Source organism: Coregonus lavaretus (assembly GCF_964263955.1).
Source record: "Coregonus lavaretus genome assembly, chromosome: 5".
NCBI lineage: Eukaryota > Metazoa > Chordata > Actinopteri > Salmoniformes > Salmonidae > Coregonus > Coregonus lavaretus.
The window spans coordinates 67,234,549-67,255,278 of NC_139992.1; the positions used below are offsets into that span (position 1 = coordinate 67,234,549).

Here is a 20,730-nt window from a genome sequence, read left to right on the forward strand (position 1 = left end):
GATCCCGCAGCTGAATCAACTTTAGGAGACAGACAGTCCTGGTGCTTGCTGGACTTTCTTGGGCGCCCTGACGCCTTCTTAACAACAATTTAACCTCTCTCCTTGAAGTTCTTGATGATCCGATAAATGGTTGATTTAGGTGCAATCTTACTAGCAGCAATATCCTTGCTTGTGAAGCCCTTTTTGTGCAAAACAATGATGATGGCATGTGTTTCCTTGCAGGTAACCATGGTTAACAGAGGAAGAACAATGATTTCAAGCACCACCCTCCTTTTAAAGCTTCCAGTCTGTTATTCTAACTCAAATCAGCATGACGGAGTGATCTCCAGCCTTGTCCTCATCAACTCTCTCACCTGTGTTAACAAGAGAATCACTGACATGATGGCAGCTGGTCCTTTTGTGGCAGGGCTGAAATGCAGTGGAAATGTTTTTTGGGGATTAAGTTCATTTTCATGGCAAAGAGGGACTTTGCAATTAATTGCAATTCATCTGATCACTCTTCATGACATTCTGGAGTATATGCAAATTGCCATCATCAAAACTGAGGCAGCAGACTTTGTGAAAATTAGTATTTGTGTCATTCCCAAACATTTTGACCACGACTGTACGTTATTTACACTGAACAAAAATATAAACACAACATGTAAAGTATTGGTCCAATGTTTCATGAGCTGAAATAAAAGATCCCAGAAATGTTCCATACGCACAAAAATATTATTTCTCTCAAATTTTGTGCACACATGTGTTTACATCTCTGTTAGTGAGCATTTCTCTTTTGCCAAGATAATCCATCCATCTGACAGGTGTGGCATATCATTAATCTGATTAAACAGCATGATCATTACACAGGTGCACCTTGTGCTGGGGACAATAAAGTGAGGGAAAAAAGTATTTGATCCCCTGTTGATTTTGTACGTTTGCCCACTGACAAAGACATGATCAGTCTATAATTTTAATGGTAGGTTTATTTGAACAGTGAGAGACAGAATAACAACAACAAAATCCAGAAAGAACCTTGTCAAAAATGTTATAAATTGATTTGAATTTTAATGAGAATCAGAAAGATTTCTGGCTCCCAGGTGCCTTTTATACAGGTAACGAGCTGAGATTAGGCGCACACTCTTAAATGGAGTGCTACTAATCTCAGCTTGTTACCTGTATAAAATACACCTGTCCACAGAAGCAATCAATCAATCAGATTCCAACTCTCCACCATGGCCAAGACCAAAGAGCTCTCCAAGGATGTCAGGGATAAGATTGTAGACCTACACAAGGCTGGAATGGGCTACAAGACCTTCGCCAAGCAGCTTGGTGAGAAGGTGACAACAGTTGGTGCGATTATTTGCAAATGGAAGAACCATAGTCACCAAGAAAACAATTGGTAACACACTACGCCGTGAAGGACTGAAATCCTGCAGCGCCCGCAAGGTCCCCCTGCTCAAGAAAGCACATATACAGGGCCATCTGAAGTTTGCCAATGAACATCTGAATGATTCAGAGGAGAACTGGGTGAAAGTGTTGTGGTCAGATGAGACTAAAATCGAGCTCTTTGGCATCAACTCAACTCGCCGTGTTTGGAGGAGGAGGAATGCTACCTATGACCCCAAGAACACCATCCCCATCGTCAAATATGGAGGTGGAAACATTATGCTTTGGGGGTGTTTTTCTGCTAAGGGGACAGGACAACTTCACCGCATCAAAGGGACGATGGACGGGGCCATGTACCATCAAATCTTGGGTGAGAACCTCCTTCCCTCAGCCAGGGCATTGAAAATGGGTCGTGGATGGGTATTCCAGCATGACAATGACCCAAAACACACGGCCAAGGCAACAAAGGAGTGGCTCAAGAAGAAGCACATTAAGGTCCTGGAGTGGCCTAGCCAGTCTCCAGACCTTAATCCCATAGAAAATCTGTGGATGGAGTTGAAGGTTCGAGTTGCCAAACGTCAGCCTCGAAACCTTAATGACTTGGAGAAGATCTGCAAAGAGGAGTGGAACAAAATCCATCCTGAGATGTGTGCAAACCTGGTGGCCAACTACAAGAAACGTCTGACCTCTGTGATTGCCAATAAGGGTTTTGCCACCAAGTACTAAGTCATGTTTTGCAGAGGGGTCAAATACTTATTTCCCTCATTAAAATGCAAATTAATTTATAACATTTTTGACATGCGTTTTTCTGGATTTTTTTGTTGTTATTCTGTCTCTCACTGTTCAAATAAACCTACCATTAAAATTATAGACTGATCATATCTTTGTCAGTGGGCAAACATACAAAATCAGCAGGGGATCAAATACTTTTTTCCCTCACTGTAAAAGGACACTCTAAAATGTGCAGTTTTGTCACACAACACAATGCCACAGATGTCTCAAGTTTTGAGGGAGTGTACAATTGGTATGCTGACTGCAGGAATGTCCACCAGAGCTGTTGCCAGAGAATTGAATGTTCATTTCTCTACCATAAGCCACCTCCAACGTTGTTTTAGAGATTTATCAGTACGTCCAACCAACCTCACAACAGCAGACCATGTGTATGGCGTCGTGTGGGCGAGCGGTTTGCTGATGTTAACGTTATAAACACAGTGCCCTAGGGTGGCGGTGGGGTCATGGTACGGCCAGGCATAAGCTACGTACAACGAATGCGGTTGCATTTTATCGATGGCCATTTAAATGCACAAAAATACCGTGATGAGGTCCTGAAGCCTATTGTGAGGCCCATTGTTTTAAGGTATCTTTGACCAACAGATGCATATCTGTTCTCCCAGTCATGTGAAATCCATAGATTAGGGCCTAATCAATTTATTTCAACTGGCTGATTTCCTCATATGAACTGTAACTTAGTAAAATCAATGAAATAGTTGCATGTTGCGTTTATATTTTTGTTCATTATATAATGATTGACACCTGGTGAAAATCGGACCTCTTTGAAATGAAAATGGATGGCCCTCCCTTCAGTAAAATATATATTTTACCCGACCCTCCCAGAAGGCTTGTACAATTAATCAAGTGACCCTCCCTTGTACCCAAAATAATAATTAAAACATAAAGTGGATAGCAGAGAACATGCCTACCATTTATCCTCACTCCTAGGACAGACCAGAGACTTAGATATGCAGTTTCAGAAACGGTTCTTCGTTTTGTAAGCAATATGCGGTGGTCCCATGTAGCTAAGTTGGTAGAGCATGGTGCTTGCAATGCAAGGGTTGTGGGTTTGATTCCCACGGGGGACCAGTATGACAATGTATGCACTCACTACTGTAAGTCGCTGTGGATAAGAGCGTCTGCAAATTACGTAAAATGTAAAGATTGTGGATTCGCACACCACCCTGAACAAGGGTAGGGGTGAAAGGGTATCCATTATAATAAAAGCACTGCATGAATCTATCATCTTATTTCCGGTCCGAGAAAAGATTGCCTTTTATAAACGCAAAAATGTGTGAAACAGAACCAGTTACAACTGAAGTATCTGATCATCAATGAATTTGAGAAAAAGCCATTTGTTGTTTAACACAGCAGCCGCATATCATCAGGCCTACAGTATATGCACTTGTAACTTATTTTCATTTAGGAAACTATAATTTTCTATTTTATTATATTTATTCCATGTTATTGTTGTTATGAAATAGATTTGTGTTGACTGTGATAAGGGCATGGGAATATAACAGCATCAGCTTTGCTAAATTAACAAACTACATAGGTACGCATAGCTTACCACATGATCCTCAAACCAGAATAAACTTGTGTTTTTAAAAGTTAATTCAAAGGCACTAATAGCCTAATAACCATTTCATTATTATTTAATTCTAAGTAATACATTCTGTATTTCATTTTATACAGCCGAAATGCAACATTTGTTGAAGTGCTGTTGTAGATGTGTTGTTGAAATGCTGAGTGCTCCTGCCAGCTTGTAGCTAATTCCACAAATTAAGTTTTAAGAAGGCACACCTGTTAATTGAAATGCATTCCAGGTGACTACCTCATGAAGCTGGTTGAGAGAATGCCAAGAGTGTGCAAAGCTGTCATCAAGGCAAAGGGTGGCTATTTGAAGAATCTCAAATATAAAATATATTTTGATTTGTTTAATACTTTTTTGTTACTACATAATTCCATATGTGTTATTTCACAGTTTTGATGTCTTCACTATTATTCTACAAAGAAAAAAATTGTAAAAATAAAGAAAAACCCTTGAATGAGTAGGTGTGTCCAAACTTTTGACTGGTACTGTATATTTAAAACCAAATACTTTTAGACTTTTACTCAATTAGTATTTTACTGGGTGACTTTCACTTTTACTTCAGTCATTTTTTATCAAGGTATCTTCACTTTCACTCAAGTACGACAATTGGGTACTTTTTCTAACACTGATACAGTTAAAGTTGGAAGTTTACTAATACCTTAGCCATATACATTTAAACTCATTTTTCACAATTCCTGACAGTTAATCCTAGTAAATATTCCCTGTCTTTGGTCAGTTAGGATCACCACTTTATTTTAAGAATGTGAAATGTCAGAATAATAGTAGAGAGAATGATTAATTTCAGCTTTTATTTCTTTCACCACATTCCCAGTGGGTCAGAAGTTTACATACACTCAATTAGTATTTGGTAGCATTCCCTTTAAATTGTTTAACTTGGGTCAAATGTTTTGGGTAGACTTCCACAAGCTTCCCACAATAAGTTGGGTGAATTTTGGCCCATTCCTCCTGACAGAGCTGGTGCAACTGAGTCTGGTTTGTAGGCTTCCTTGCTCGCACACGCTTTTTCATTTCTGCCCACAAATGTTCTATAGGACTGAGGTCAGGGCTTTGTGATGGCCACTCCAATACCTTTACTTTGTTGTCCTTAAGCCATTTTGCCACAACTTTGGAAGTATGCTTGGGGTCATTGTCCATTTGGAAGACCCATTTGCGACCAAGCTTTAACTTCCTGACTGATGTCTTGAGATGTTGCTTCAATATATCCACATCATTATCCTTCCTCATGATGCCATCTATTTTGTGAAGTGCACCAGTCCCTCCTGCAGCAAAGCACCCCCACAGCATGATGCTGCCACCCTGTGCTTCACGGTTGGGATGGTGTTCTTTGGCTTGCAAGCTGTCCCCTTTTTCCTCCAAACATAACGATGGTCATTATGGCCAAACAGTTCTATTTTTGTTTCATCAGACCAGAGGACATTTCTCCAAAAAGTACGATCTTTGTCCCCATGTGCAGTTGCAAACCGTAGTCTGGCTTTTTTATGGCGGTTTTGGAGCAGTGGCTTCTTCCTTGCTGAGCGGCCTTTCAGGTTATGTTGATATAGGACTCGTTTCACTGTGGATATAGATACTTTTGTACCTGTTTCCTCCAGCATCTTCACAAGGTCCTTTGCTGTTGTTCTGGGATTGATTTGCACTTTTCGTACCAAAGTACATTAATCTCTAGGAGACAGAACGCGTCTGCTTCCTGAGCGATATGACGGCTGCGTGGACCCATGGTGTTTATACTTGGGTACTATTGTTTGTACAGATGAACGTGGTACCTTCAGGCGTTTGGAAATTGCTTCCAAGGATGAACCAGACTTGTGGAGGTCTTGGCTGATTTCTTTTGATTTTCCCATGATGTCAAGCAAAGAGGCACTGAGTTTCAAGGTAGGCCTTGAAATACATCCACAGGTACACCTCCAATTAACTCAAATGATGTCAATTAGCCTATCAGAAGCTTCTAAAGCCATGACATCATTTTCTGCTATTATCCAAGCTGTTTAAAGGCACAGTCAACTTAGTGTATGTAAACTTCTGACCCACTGGAATTGTGATACAGTGAATTATAAGTGAAATAATCTGTCTGTAAACAATTGTTGGAAAAATTCCTTGTGTTATGCACAAAGTAGATGTCCTAACCGACTTGCCAAAACTATAGTTGGTTAACAAGAAATGTGTGCAGTGGTTGAAAAACGAGTTTTAATGACTCCAACCTAAGTGTATGTAAACTTCCGACTTCAACTGTATGTCTATATATAGTTCTCTGTTTTAGGAACATCTACCCAATATATTTCACATTTTTTACTACTTTACCAAACATACTATATCATGACATTAGTGATAGTCAAAATCTGTAAAATCTGTGACGTCTAAACAACATTTGGCCCATTTAAGGGGAGAAGGGCTATGTAAAGTCTCGATTTTGTCATTCTGAGCATATGCAATGTGTCTGCCTCCGACGTAAAACAAATGTTTGACTTCCACACAAAATTACTTCTTTACTTATTTTAGGTTTAAGGAAGTGTGTAGGTCGCATTCTTTATCGTAGACCTATGAAAGTTATGTATTTAGATCCGCCTGCTCGAGACAAATTCTGCGATTGCTCTGCCATGTCTGTGCCGTGAAGCAGTCGAGCTGAATACATTTTTTTCTAAGGACCGCCCCTTTGATGTAATTTTGCACAAGTGATATAAATGTATGTAATGATGCAGCCGACCAACAGAGGGAGGTAAATACACATTTATTCGACAGAGGACTTTGACATGGTCATAGGAAGGATGGCTTTCTTCTGACTTATAAAATGGTGGGAAATCAATGAAATAAGTCATGTAAACATATACATATTTTTTTAAGTAATTCTAGTGCCCGATTTCAGGGACTGTCAGCTTAAGAGGTTTTACCCTGTTGAAATGTCGAATGTCAATTGATAGTGACAGAATCACACATTATGTCCCAAGCAAAGACCATTTTTTGTCTCCTTTGCTATAAAAGTTTGTAGCGCAGCCTCTGAATATAATAGACAAACCAAAGTTATTCCATATGCATCAGTCACGTCTTTCACCAGAATTTTACAGCTTGTTTTTAGCATTGTGGACTAAAGCTTCGCTATTGATCGCTTTATATAATCAGTTCCATTAAAAATAATTATACATCTTTAGCTAACAAGGGGTAGGCCTATGCTTTTAGCCATTTTCTTTAACAAAAGCCACAATACCCTCACATACCTCCTCAATTCGAGCCCTGGTTTAACTTAACACACAAGCTCTTCACTGACACTGATATACAGTGCATTCGGAAAGTATTCAGACCCCTTGACTTTTTCCACATTTTGTTACGTTACAGCCTTATTCTAAAATTGATTAAATTGTTTTTTTCCCTCATCAATCTACACACAATACCCCATAATTACAAAGCAAAAACAGGTTTTAAGAAATGTTAGCAGTTATTAAAAATCAAAGGCTGAAATATCACATTTACATAAGTATTCAGACCCTTTACTCAGTACTTTGTTGAAGCACCTTTGGCAGCGATGACAGCCTCGAGTCTTCTTGGGTATGATGCTACAAGCTTGGCACACCTGTATTTGGGGATTTTCTCCTATTCTTCTCTGAGATCCTCTCAAGGTCTGTCAGGTTGGATGGGGAGCGTCGCTGCACAGCTATTTTCAGGTCTCTCCAGAGATGTTAGATCGGGTTCAAGTCCAGGTTCTGGCTGGGCCACTCAAGGACATTCAGAGACTTGTACCGAAGCCACTCCTGCATTGTCTTGGCTGTGTGCTTAGAGTTGTTGTCCAGTCTGAGGTCCTGAGCGCTCAGGAGCAGGTTTTCATCAAGGATCTCTCTGTACTTTTCTCCGTTCATCTTTCCCTCGATCCTGACTAGTCTCCCAGTCCCCACAGCATGATGCTGCCACCACAATGCTTCACCAAAGGGATAGTGCCAGGTTTCCTCCAGATGTGATGCTTGGCATTCAGGCCAAAGAGTTCAATCTTGGTTTCATCAGACCAGAGAATCTTGTTTCCCATGGTCTGAGAGTCTTTAGGTGCCTTTTGGCAAACCCCAAGCGGGCTGTCATGTGCCTTTTACTGAGGAGTGGTTTCCGTCTGGCCACTCTACCATAAAGGCCTAATTGGTGGAGTTCTGCAGAGATGGTTGTCCTTCTGGAAGATTCTCCCATCTCCACAGAGGAACTCTGGAGCTCCTTCAGAGTGACCATCAGGTTCTTGGTCACCTCCCTGACCAAGGCCCTTCTCCCCCGATTTCTCAGTTTGGCCGGGTGGCCAGCTCTAGGAAGAGTCTTGGTGGTTCCACACTTCTTCCATTTAAGAATGGTTGAGGCCACTGTGTTCTTGGGGACCTTCAATGCTTGGTTTTTGCTCTGACATGCACTGTCAACTGTGGGACCTTATATAGACAGGTGTGTGCCTTTCCAAATCATGTCCAATAATTTGAATTTACCACAGGTGGACTCCAATCAAGTTGTAGAAACATCTCAAGGATGGTCTCATAGCAAAGGGTCTGAATACTTATGTAAGTAAGGTATTTCTGTTTTTAAGTGTTCATAGATTTGTACACATTTGTAAAAACCTATTTTCGCTATGTCATTATGGGGTATTGTGTGTAGATTGAGGAGGAAAAATATTTATTTAATCAATTTTAGAATAAGGCTGTAACGTAACAAAATGCGGAAAAATTAAAGGGGTCTGAATACTTTCCGAATGCGCTGTACAGTATTTAAGGAGTGATTGGTGACTAAAGTAATTGGCTGACAAAATCTAAGTGTAGTAGACTATAATTTAGTCTGTCAAACAGGTAGGCCTACCTCCTTTTTCTTGAATAGGAAGAAATAGGCCCCAAAACAAAGCCCTCTTGTTGTTAGTAACCTAAAGTCAAATTAAAATGAAGACTGTTTAAATGAATTAGGCCTTCTCGAATTAGCCTACTTTCAGCACCCATGCGCTGTCCATCTCCGTGGCTACTACTTCATAGTAATGTAAGTTATGTAAATTACTGGAATATGGCTTATTGTGAGGTCAAGAACTCTGATAAATAGCGTCATTATGGGCAATGAAACGTATTGTTTTTATTACAGTTATAGCAGTAGGAAGCTTACCTCCAGTCCTCCTTTTCATCTTCACGCTCTCCCTCTCAAACTGAACAGGACATCAGTTGTCCTGGTCTGTGCGCACAGATATTGCATTTCTTGGACATTTGACTCGCCTCCTAAAGTGCCACCGTACACAACACAGTCATTGGTTAGGCTGCACAAAAGGGTTTACGTCAGCAAGAGCAGGGCAGGCCGGGGCTCATGACTGGGAAAGCCTATCCATTGCAGTGTGTAATGCAGTGTAGCCTAGTTTTATATACACCAAGCAGTGCAAAAACTCAGGAAGGAAGTACATTTTCTTTGAAATATAACTTTGCCCTGTGCTTCTCCGAGCATGATCTTTGTATAGGCTATGGATAATTTTATAGAGACCAGGGATGAAGGGTATCATCAGGCACACATCGAGATACTATAATAAGCAACTCATTCTCAAACCCTGAGCAATACGACATTTACTCGATTACAAATTGCATGACCCTCCCCTGGACTAAATTAATTGCATGACCCTCCCCCATTTTTCCTCCAGGTAACGATTGTGTAAATTTCGACAACTCCCTAAAATTAAAAGGGGTTTCATGAATTTGGAATAACTTTGGACAAATTAGGCAATTTGTTGACATTAATTAAAATTTGCACAAAGTGACAGTGGATGGTTGAGGACATAAATGGTTCAATGGAATTTTCCTTGTGCACTAGTTATATGAGCTCAGGTGATTTCCGCATGAATGACTTTAGGAGGCGAGTGTTCAAAGTGCAAAGTCAATAAACCATCTTAGACTGAAAATGGCGGACCCTTTGAGCACCTGTGCCGTGAGTCCTAAATCTACCTCTTTTCAAAGACTACTTTTAGTCAAATGTACAAAGAAATATCATTATTTCTCCTTTATATTTTGTACCATAGGTCGAAATGTTAATGGATTTTCTTCATAGCTGTGTGTATTACTGTTACTAAAAATAGCCACAGCTTGACAACACCATGACTTGTTGAATGTGTTTTAGTACAACCTGTTGTACCAAGATCTGAAGAAGTTTTCAAAAAACGGGGAGCATTTCTGCAAGGAGCTCATGACAGTATTTCAGCAAAGGTATGGTCAATGTCATGTTATGTCTTTGCATACACAACTCCTTGAGAATATCGTTTAGTGAGGTAATTTATTTGAAATTGTTATTATGCTATCTAGGATTGGAAAAGTAAAACCCTTTTGAACCTGGACTGCACATATTTCTATTTCATAAAATGTCCAGTCATTTAAATGTATGTACCATACCAATTTGGTCATTCACAATTGCATGCTAAGGTCCTAACTTCCAGATGTAATTTTAATTAGCTGTAGTTACTGTTTCACCTCGGTGTGACAACTAACATCCCTTGATGACATTTATTTGTGACTAGGGCTGAGCTGGAGATCAGTTATGCCAAGGGACTTCAGAAGCTTGCTGGAAAACTCATGAAGGCATCCAAAGGGATGAATGACAAGTGAGTTGGCTATAGCTTTACATTTATATTGCGCAATCTGTAATGCTTCAGCGATACAGATTGAATAGAGCCCATATTATAGTGCTCTAAACTCTCTGAATGTTGTTGTTTTTATTTCCATGAAGTTCCACGTACCAAGCATGGTGCCATGTATCTGATGACATGTACTCTACAGCAGACACACACAGGTATTACACGCATGACCTTATTATGAGGCTTTCCTGTAGTAGATGTTGCTTGGATATTCTCTAGTCTGACTGAGTCTGAGGAATAATAATATGATGGTTTGTTTTTAGAGCCCTAGGAAGTGCTTTTCAGGCAGAAGCCATTTTAGAAATTCGACAAGTCATTGAGGAGCACAACAAGAGGAAGAGACCTGTGAGTAATTTGGACCATTTATTCCTACCATCACATCATTCTACATCATTCTACACAATTCTACATTGAGACACATTGTTCTTATCCCTTTCTTGAATAGCTTGATAATGTTGTTGAAAAAAACAGAAAACTTGTTGTGACTAACTGGAGTGAACAAATCAAGGTAAGCCTTCCTTAAATTCTTTACCAACTTGATCAGTCAATCAAGTCTAAATTAACTCTACCTCCTTGTATATTTCTCAGACATTACATCCTTTGGTTGATTACATCATTCAAATAAAATTATTGGTTAAGAATATTGTTCAAACATTTTCCCTCACAGATGAAGAAGAAATTGGTTGGATTGACAAGAGAGCATGAGGCCCTGTTCAACTTTGTTAAAAAGAATACACACATTTGCACAGAGAAAGAAAAACAGAAGGTACTGCACTGCAATATTTACTGTAATACTGCCATTGTCACCTCTTGATATGTATGATTATGAAACCGTCGAAATTCCCAATGTAATAAAAGTTTAGAAAGATGGCATTTCCACACCCTTAATAAGATTAGGATGATGACTTTTTCTGTTGTTAACTAGATACTGAACAGACAGACAAAGTCTGCGGAGGCCCAGACCAGAACAGATGAGGAGTACTTCACCATCAACATGGATGGCCATCAAATCAGACTGAAGTGGGAAAACACACTGAAAAACTGCTACCAGGTTCTGACCAATGCCTACAGCACATTTCTTCCAAAATAATTTGTATTGAAAAGATATGTACCTTCTGACTGTACTGTTGATCTGGAGAAGGGGTCAAGCCAGATCACCCAATAAGTTTTGATGTGCAGAGTTGAGTTGTATTGTACGTCTCCTCTCATGCTGATGTTTGGTTTGACCAAGTTAGAGATAGTCAGGTTTGAGTGTTGCAACATCCATATTGTGTGCCTGATAGTTATACAGTAACTTTATCATTTCAGATAATCCAGGAGCTTGAGAAACAGCGGATAGAAATTCTGTGCAACATACTGAATAAATACAACCTCCACATGGCAAGCTTCAGACACACCCTCGTACATGTGAGCGTTCTTCCCAAAATGACTCTAATTACAACCCTGTGACAAAAACTGTCATAATTTTCTCTTGTATTACTTACAGAGCCAGAAACAAATAGAACAAGCCATCCAGAGAGTTGATGTGGAAAAGGATATCCAAAGTCTGGTGGAGGAAACCAGTGTAACAGCAGAGGAGAACAAGGCTAAGTTTCTGATGACTGATTATTTTGTAAGGGTCCATTTTGTTCACATAATTGTACAGCACATTTGTATCTGTAAATAGTTCTGGAATTAGTGTGATTTTGACCTAAGACATACAGTGCCTGACCCTCAATGACTTATGTTAAGGAGGAGGACAGTAAGTCATTGATGGAAAAAGGCAGGAGAAGAGATGCCATCAAGTCCAAACTCCAGCGGCTGGGGGACAGTATCACAAAAACAAAGAAAGACTGTGAAGGTAAGTGTTGAAAAACGAAAGCATAGAATTTGACTGGAAATAATACATTTTTGAGTGACACCTTTTCATTTTCATGTCTTCCAACATCCAATTAATAATAGTTCTTGAGAGACTGGTGAAGACCTACTCTGAAAACCCATCGTTCTCAAACAAAAAGAACCTGGAAGAAACAGAACAGTTGATTGATGAGGTTTTTACATACACCAATAGATCCAGTTTGAAAATATTATTTGATATTTTTCTGTATAAATTTCCTAGCATTGTGTTGTTAAATGTGTTTTCCTATTGGATGTCTACAGACCACTCTGAAACTGAACCTTCTTGAAGCAACTCATTGCAAACTCTCCACCACATTGGCTGAATTGGAGGGAAAACCTCAGACTTTGCATAGATTCAGTGACAGTATAACAAAATGGAAAGAAAAGGTAGGTTCATATTCAAAGTGCATTGGTCTGGGCTTTGCACAAGTTAATGCTAGCCTAGATTAATTTACTAACATACAGTATACTGTTTTATTCCATATTGTGCATGTTCAATTAGATTTAGACAGCACAAACACATCATGGCGTATCCTTTTTGATGACACAAAATAATAGATAAATGTAAGTATGTACAGTTGAAGTCGGAAGTTTACATACACTTAGGTTGGAGTCATTAAAACTTGTTTTTCAACCACTCCACAAATTTCTTGTTATCAAACTACTGTTTTGGGAAGTCGGTTAGGACATCTACTGTGCATGACACAAGGAATTTTTCCAACAATTGTTTACAGACAGATTATTTCACTTATAATTCACTGTATCACAATTCCAGTGGGTTAGAAGTTTGCATATACTAAGTTGACTGTGCCTTTAAACAGCTTGGAAAATTCCAGAAAATGATGACATGTCTTTAGAAGCTTCTGATAGGCTAATTTACATAATTTGAGTCAATTGGAGGTGTACCTGTGGAGGCCTACCTTGAAACTCAGTGCCTCTTTGCTTGTCATCATGGGAAAATCTAATGAAATCAGCAAAGACCTCAGAAAATGTTTTGTAGACTTCCACAAGTCTGGTTCATCCTTGGAAGCAATTTCCAAACGCCTGAAGGTACCATGTTCATCTGTACAAACAATAGTACGCAAGTATAAACACCATGGGACCACGCAGCCGTCATACCGCTCAGGAAGGAGACGCATTCTGTGTCCTAGAGCTGAATGTACTTTGGTGTGAAAAGTGCAAATCAATCCCAGAACAACAGCAAAGGACCTTGTGAAGATGCTGGAGGAAACAGGTACAAAAGTATCTATATCCACAGTAAAACGAGTCCTATATCGACATAATCTGAAAGGCTGCTCAGCAAGGAAGAAGCCACTGCTCCAAAACCGCCATAAAAAAGCCAGACTACGGTTTGCAACGGCACATGGGGACAAAGGTCATAGTTTTTGGAGAAATGTCCTCTGGTCTGATGAAACAAAAATAGAACTGTTTGGCCATAATGACCATTGTTATGTTTGGAGGAAAAGGGGGACAGCTTGCAAGCCGAAGCACGGGGTGGCAGCGTCATGCTGTGGGGGTGCTTTGCTGCAGGAGGGACTGGTGCACTTCACAAAATAGATGGCATCATGAGGAAGGAAAATGATGTGGATATATTGAAGCAACATCTCAAGACATCAGTCAGGAAGTTAAAGCTTGGTCGCAAATGGGTCTTCCAAATGGACAATGACCCTAAGCATACTTCCAAAGTTGTGGCAAAATGGCTTAAGGACAACAATGTAAAGGTATTGGAGTGGCCATCACAAAGCCCTGACCTCAATCCTATAGAACATTTGTGTGCAGAACTGAAAAAGTGTGTGCGAGCAAGGAGGCCTACAAACCTGACTCAGTTACACCAGCTCTGTCAGGAGGAATGAGCCAAAATTCACCCAACTTATTGTGGGAAGCTTGTGGAAGGCTACCTGAAACGTTTGACCCAAGTTAAACAATTTAAAGGCAATGCTACCAAATACTAATTGAGTGTATGTAAACTTCTGATCCACTGGGAATGTAATGAAAGAAATAAAAGCTGAAATAATTATCTCTACTATTATTCTGACATTTCACATTCTTAAAATAAAGTGGTGATCCTAACTGACCTAAAACAGGGAATGTTTACTAGGATTAAATGTCAGGAATTGTGAAAAACTGAGTTTAAATGTATTTGGCTAAGGTGTATGTAAACTTCCAACTTCAACTGTATGTATGTTACTATACATCCTAACCAGATTACGTTGTTTTCCCAAGGATTGCGAGCACAGTATTGTTCAGCTGGCCCGTCCAGTCAAAATCAAAAAGACACCATTCAGATCGCGTCAGAGGAGCTCCATCATTTACAAAGGACCCTATCAGAGTGTGACATCAGAAGAGACCTCATCAGTGGAAGCAAACCCTGTCTACACTGCTGTCATCCAAGATACTGCAGCTCCAGGGGAATGTGGCTCTGTCAATGGAGCCATGTCCAAGACTGATGACGAAGAAGGTGACACCCATCCACATATATAATTACAAAGATGTATCATTCTGATCTTGCCTACAGTGGGGAAAAAAAGTATTTAGTCAGCCACCAATTGTGCAAGTTCTCCCACTTAAAAAGATGAGAGAGGCCTGTAATTTTCATCATAGGTACACGTCAACTATGACAGACAAATTGAGGAAAAAAAATCCAGAAAATCACATTGTAGGATTTGGAATGAATTTATTTGCAAATTATGGTGGAAAATAAGTATTTGGTCACCTACAAACAAGCAAGATTTCTGGCTCTCACAGACCTGTAACAACTTCTTTAAGAGGCTCCTCTGTCCTCCACTCGTTACCTGTATTAATGGCACCTGTTTGAACTTGTTATCAGTATAAAAGACACCTGTCCACAACCTCAAACAGTCACACTCCAAACTCCACTATGGCCAAGACCAAAGAGCTGTCAAAGGACACCAGAAACAAAATTGTAGACCTGCACCAGGCTGGGAAGACTGAATCTGCAATAGGTAAGCAGCTTGGTTTGAAGAAATCAACTGTGGGAGCAATTATTAGGAAATGGAAGACAAACAAGACCACTGATAATCTCCCTCGATCTGGGGCTCCACGCAAGATCTCACCCAGTGGGGTCAAAATGATCACAAGAACGGTGAGCAAAAATCCCAGAACTACACGGGGGGACCTAGTGAATGACCTGCAGAGAGCTGGGACCAAAGTAACAAAGCCTACCATCAGGAACACACTACGCCGCCAGGGACTCAAATCCTGCAGTGCCCGCCAAGGACTCAAATCCTGCAGTGCCAGACGTGTCCCCCTGCTTAAGCCAGTACATGTCCAGGCCCGTCTGAAGTTTGCTAGAGTGCATTTGGATGATCCAGAAGAGGATTGGGAGAATGTCATATGGTCAGATGAAACCAAAATATAACTTTTTGGTAAAAAGTCAACTCGTCGTGTTTGGAGGACAAAGAATGCTGAGTTGCATCCAAAGAACACCATACCTACTGTGAAGCACGGGGTGGAAACATCATGCTTTGGGGCTGTTTTTCTGCAAAGAGACCAGGACGACTGATCCGTGTAAAGGAAAGAATGGGGCCATGTATTGTGACATTTTGAGTGAAAACCTCCTTCCATCAGCAAGGGCATTGAAGATGAAACGTGGCTGGGTCTTTCAGCATGACAATGATCCCAAACACACCGCCCGGGCAACGAAGGAGTGGCTTCGTAAGAAGCATTTCAAGGTCCTGGAGTGGCCTAGCCGGTCTCCAGATCTCAACCCCATAGAAAATCTTTGGAGGGAGTTGAAAGTCTGTGTTGCCCAGCGACAGCCCCAAAACATCACTGCTCTAGAGGAGATCTGCATGGAGGAATGGGCCAAAATACCAGCAACAGTGTGTGAAAACCTTGTGAAGACTTACAGAAAACGTTTGACCTGTGTCATTGCCAACAAAGGGTATATAACAAAGTATTGAGAAACTTTTGTTATTGAACAAATATTTATTTTCCACCATAATTTGCAAATAAATTCATAAAAAATCCTACAATGTGATTTTCAGGATTTTTTTCCCTCATTTTGTCTGTCATAGTTGACGTGTACCTATGATGAAAATTACAGGCCTCTCTCATCTTTTTAAGTGGGTGAACTTGCACAATTGGTGGCTGACTAAATACTTTTTTTCCCCACTGTATGTGTCATAACAAGAAACACTAATACATTTCTCCTTCAGGTGCAGAGTGGTGTAGCATTGGGAAATGCAAAGCTGTTTACGATTTCACGTCAGACAGAGACGATGAGTTGAATATGAAAGAAGGTAAGGGACAATAAAAATAGGTATGGAAGAAAATGCATACCATCAATAATAATATGAAATTCATGACTATACTAACAAAATAATTTGTTACAGGAGACCTTCTTGACATCTATCAAAAGGAAGACAGCGGTTGGTGGTATGGGATATTGAATGGACAGATAGGCCATTTTCCATCAACCTACGTTGAGGAGCTGCCAATGTTAAGTGTTGTAGAAACATCAGATGTATGACAGTAAGTGTTCGCGCAAATGGACAGGGTAAAGCATTTATCCTGTTACATGATTAAAGTAATACTTCAATCAACTATGGGGGAGGTGTACAAAAAGTGTTTAGTTATACTCATTCCAAAATGCCTGATCAAAACTTTGGGCCACTGAAGAACCCCACCAACTTGAAAATTGCATCTAGCCTTTTTAAAATTGACATCATATAATTGAAACATTAATATTACAAACGATGTTGGAGACAGTGTAAATGGGAGACGGAGACAGTGAAAATGGGAGACAAAGACACAGGATATTACTAAAATATGTTAAGATATTAAACAGATTTTTTTTACTCCTCAGGTTTTAAGAGTGACAAATTCTCTCCGAACATTTGCAAGAAAAGCAGAGAAGTTGTTGGTCTCCTGAAGTCTCTGCTCCAAGTGGGCCATGCAATCCAGTGGTGGGTCATTAGACACAACTGTGGACAAAAATTTGTTTAGAAAATGTTGTTTAGTTATTATCAGTTTCCAGCCATTCATGATAACACTCCTAGTTTCCAAAACCATTTGTTACTGTACTGTTCTATACTATTTACTGTACTCACTCTGGTATAATCCTCCTTCGTTGATCCTCAGCATGAAGGTGTATACACATTCTGAGTCTTTTTGGTTGATGTCTCGGAAGATAAACTGCAATTTCTCACCTTGAATAAAATAATAATTCATTTTACTTCTGTGGTTTAACACTTGGTCAACACAAATGTTCAAACGGTACAATATTACTGCCATTACCAACAGATTTATTCCCAATTTACCATGAATTTTTCTAATTTCCAATCCTAGCCGGTCCTGAAACACCTGCTTGGCTTTGTTGAGATTTTTCAGTCTGTCTTTGTTGGCTTTGTTTTGGGACACGATCACTTTTGAAGAAAGGAAAAACAAGGAAAGGGGACATGTTTGTTTTGGATACTAATATATATTTTAGACCAATGAAAAGACGTGTGTGAAGGGCAAAATCTACTGTTCCATTTTAAAAAATTGCCTACATTCTTTCTTCTTGGCTTGTTCCACTCGGATCATCTCAATCTTTTCAATGATCTTGCTTTTCTGTACGTCCTTCCCTTCCACTTCAGACAGCCTCTTCGCAATGGCATTTCTCTTCTCCACCATTGAGGCATTTTTCTTTTGCAAGTCTGGAGGGGGGGGGGGGGGGGGGGACATTGTCTTCAATAATAAAGTATGAGTAGGCTAGTGCCAAGGTTAATGTCAAACTGATTGTTAGTAACACTTCACAGGATGTCATCACGTCATGCCCGGCATAATCTTACCTGTTTTGTACGAGTCTATAGTTTCAAATATTATTTCATCATCCTTGACTTTCTTTGAACATGTATCTGCAGAAAGATAAGGGAGATTATTATAGCTCTGAATATTGACAGATTTTAAGCATAATTGACTCAGTAATCATGATAACAGCGTCCATGTCATACCGAGAACAGATTTGACAAACTGTCGGTGGGTTTGAACCCAATCCATGCCTGTCTCCGTCATCTCGGCCGATCCCTGAACAAGCATTTTGTTGCGTATGTCTTCCATTGTGCTACTAAACCAATTCACCATGTTTGCATCTGTAATGCATGCCATGATGATCTAGGTGACAGGAATACAAAACACTGATTAGGTCAGTCAACATTTTGGCAAGATGCAGGATGGCTTGTTAAAGGGGGCAATATGCAATTCAAACAACAACAAGTGACACCATGTCACTGTTTTGGTAAACAGCTGAGGGATGGGGCTGGATTTCTTTTACCACTTCCAAATTCATAGGCAGAGCTATGGATACATACAAGGGCTGACCATCCATGATCTAAATGATAGTTTTAACAATGTTGAGGCTATATAGTGTTTGTTCACAATGGAGTAAAACAAGCTTATATTTTGGGGTTCTAATGGGGTATTACAGTTTAATTAAGATCAAGGCATGTATAAGTTATATTTTTCAAGAATCAATGGGTATAAGAGTAATCCTTCTACCCCCCCATAAAAAAAAGGGTGGTTGTCCCACTGGCTATCCTAAATTGAATGCACCAATTTGTAAATCGCTCTGGATTAGAGTGTCTGCTAAATGACTTAAATGTAAATGTAAAACATACAGAAAACATCTCAGTTAAAAGTCCAAAAATTGATCGCTGGTGCAGTCAAACACACACCGACTCTCACACACCCACAATCACCATTTACTTTGCTGCAACTATTTATTATATCTATCCTGCTGCTCAGTCACTTTTAACCCTGATTACATGTGCATAGCTACCTTAACTATCACAAGTATCCCTGCACTGATATTGCTACTGGAATTGACCTGTATATAGTGTATTTTCTTGTGTGTATTTCTTATTCTCCTGTGTATTTTTTTATCTGACTTAGTATTACTGCATTGTTGTAGAGCTTGCAAATAAGCATTTCACTATTATTACTCCATTGTTTACATACAACAATGTATGTGTTTATAACTATTATAATAATTTCACTCTAATTAACTCTAGTCAGTCCTTGCATCTAAAGCAGTGTCTATGAATATTAGAGGAGTTAGCCCACATCTCCCTAGGTGTCTATGAATATTAGAGAAGTTAGCCCACATTTCCTCAGCCGCTGCATCCCTCAGCTGTCAATCACAAAAAATGTCGGGTCTGCCATTTTGGTGAAAAACGAATTCCAGAATGTAGTTTTAAACAGGAACTCACGGTTGAGTAAGGTTTGTGATACGGAATTTCCTAAAAACACGCCACATGGATACAGCTACCACCGGAAGTTACTTTTTCGTAGGAGAACTTACATAGCAGGTTAGGTTAAGGTTGGGAAAAGGGTTAGCTAAAATGCTCTCCTAGTCCTAAACTGCAACGAAAAGTCACTTTGTTGCTGTATCGAAGTGGCGTGTTTTTAGCGAGTCCCATGTGACACATACCTTGGATGAATGCTAGCATAAATTGGCTTGTTAGCTAACTAACATTAAGGTAAGTAGCTAAACCACGTTATTGCCACAATTAAAATAAGTTCGGAAACAGTCAAGGTAGCTAACGACGTAGCTAGCCCAGCTAGCTAAAAACACAACTCAGCTCATGACCAAACGTGGCCAAAAGTATGTAACAATCATTTTAGCTATATCAAATACTATGACTTTACCAAACAACCGATTATCAAATATGGTGAATTTTGTTAGCTACCGTGGCAATTTTCGGATGATCCTCGACCCAGAGTTTTCGGCAGCTGTTCGCTGTTGTTTTCAAAATTCCGCGCTCACGGAAAGAAGGATGGGCCTGTGACGCCACACCGGAAATTGCGTTTTTATCAAAAGTCAAAGTAGTCCCTTTAAGAAATATACTCCTGCGATAAAAATGACAATGTACCGTATTTATCATCTACGATGTTTATCATTTATGTTCCGCCTAAAACCATATATAACACATTTTTTAAAAGCTATCGGCCACGTTTTTCCTTGTTTCCCACAATGCTAAGTTTTGTTTAGTCTGTTTGTGTCTTGTGCTCGTGAATTTGCGCCAGCCTGTGGCGAATCGATGTCTAACATGACTCTGTAGGCAAAGCCTGTATCAACATTAGAAATAAAAAAAGTTACAATTTTAGTCGAGTTTATATCAAATCAAATGTTATTATTATTGGTCGGGTACACATATTTAGCAGATGTTATCGCGGGTGTAGCGAAATGCTTATGTTCCTAGCTCCAACAGTGCAGTAATACCTAACAATACAAAACGCAAATTCCAAAAAGAAAAATAAGGGAATTAAGAAACGTTAGAACGAGCAATGTCAGAGTCCGAAATATATATGTATATGATGGTGTGTATAGACATTATGGACAGTATATGAATAGAAAAGGTGTGTACAGCAGTAGTTATATAGGATGAGCCTTAACTAGAATATAGTATATAAATATGAAGTGGGTGAAACGGTATGTAAACATTATTCAAGTGACCAGTGTTCAATGACTATGTACATAGGGCAGCAGTCTTTAAGG

The 20,730-nt window shown here is 39.7% G+C and overlaps 2 protein-coding genes across 2 annotated transcripts; one reads left to right on the plus strand and one right to left on the minus strand.

The window, feature by feature from the left end:
• Positions 1 to 9,625: 9,625 nt before the first annotated feature.
• Positions 9,626 to 16,722, plus strand: nostrin (nitric oxide synthase trafficking; the record flags this gene model as incomplete). The annotated part of the gene is made up of 16 exons (XM_084162691.1): positions 9,626 to 9,652; positions 9,842 to 9,927; positions 10,236 to 10,319; positions 10,445 to 10,507; positions 10,616 to 10,697; positions 10,798 to 10,860; positions 11,020 to 11,118; positions 11,278 to 11,403; positions 11,661 to 11,759; positions 11,839 to 11,964; positions 12,084 to 12,192; positions 12,294 to 12,382; positions 12,492 to 12,617; positions 14,454 to 14,688; positions 16,409 to 16,492; positions 16,586 to 16,722. The coding sequence occupies 16 exons, from the start codon at positions 9,626 to 9,628 to the stop codon at positions 16,720 to 16,722; spliced, it is 1,635 nt and encodes a 544-aa protein (XP_084018817.1).
• spc25 (SPC25 component of NDC80 kinetochore complex) lies at positions 16,169 to 20,001 on the minus strand. Its single transcript, XM_084162699.1, has 7 exons — positions 19,922 to 20,001; positions 18,188 to 18,347; positions 18,026 to 18,091; positions 17,744 to 17,890; positions 17,513 to 17,617; positions 17,303 to 17,401; positions 16,169 to 17,176 (listed from the first exon to the last, which is right to left on the minus strand). Exons 2-7 carry the CDS (start codon positions 18,339 to 18,341, stop codon positions 17,055 to 17,057), a joined length of 693 nt encoding a protein of 230 aa, XP_084018825.1. The 5' UTR covers positions 18,342 to 18,347; positions 19,922 to 20,001; the 3' UTR covers positions 16,169 to 17,054.
• Positions 20,002 to 20,730: the final 729 nt, after the last annotated feature.

Coding starts and splice junctions, on each gene's coding strand:
- spc25 (XM_084162699.1), bottom strand. CDS start 18,341: ATGGCATGCATTACAGATGCAAACATGGTGAATTGGTTTAGTAGCACA. Junction 17,891..18,025: donor TATAGACTCGTACAAAACAG/GTAAGATTATGC, acceptor CCCCCCCTCCAG/ACTTGCAAAAGAAAAATGCC. Junction 17,402..17,512: donor GGAAATTAGAAAAATTCATG/GTAAATTGGGAA, acceptor ATTTTATTCAAG/GTGAGAAATTGCAGTTTATC.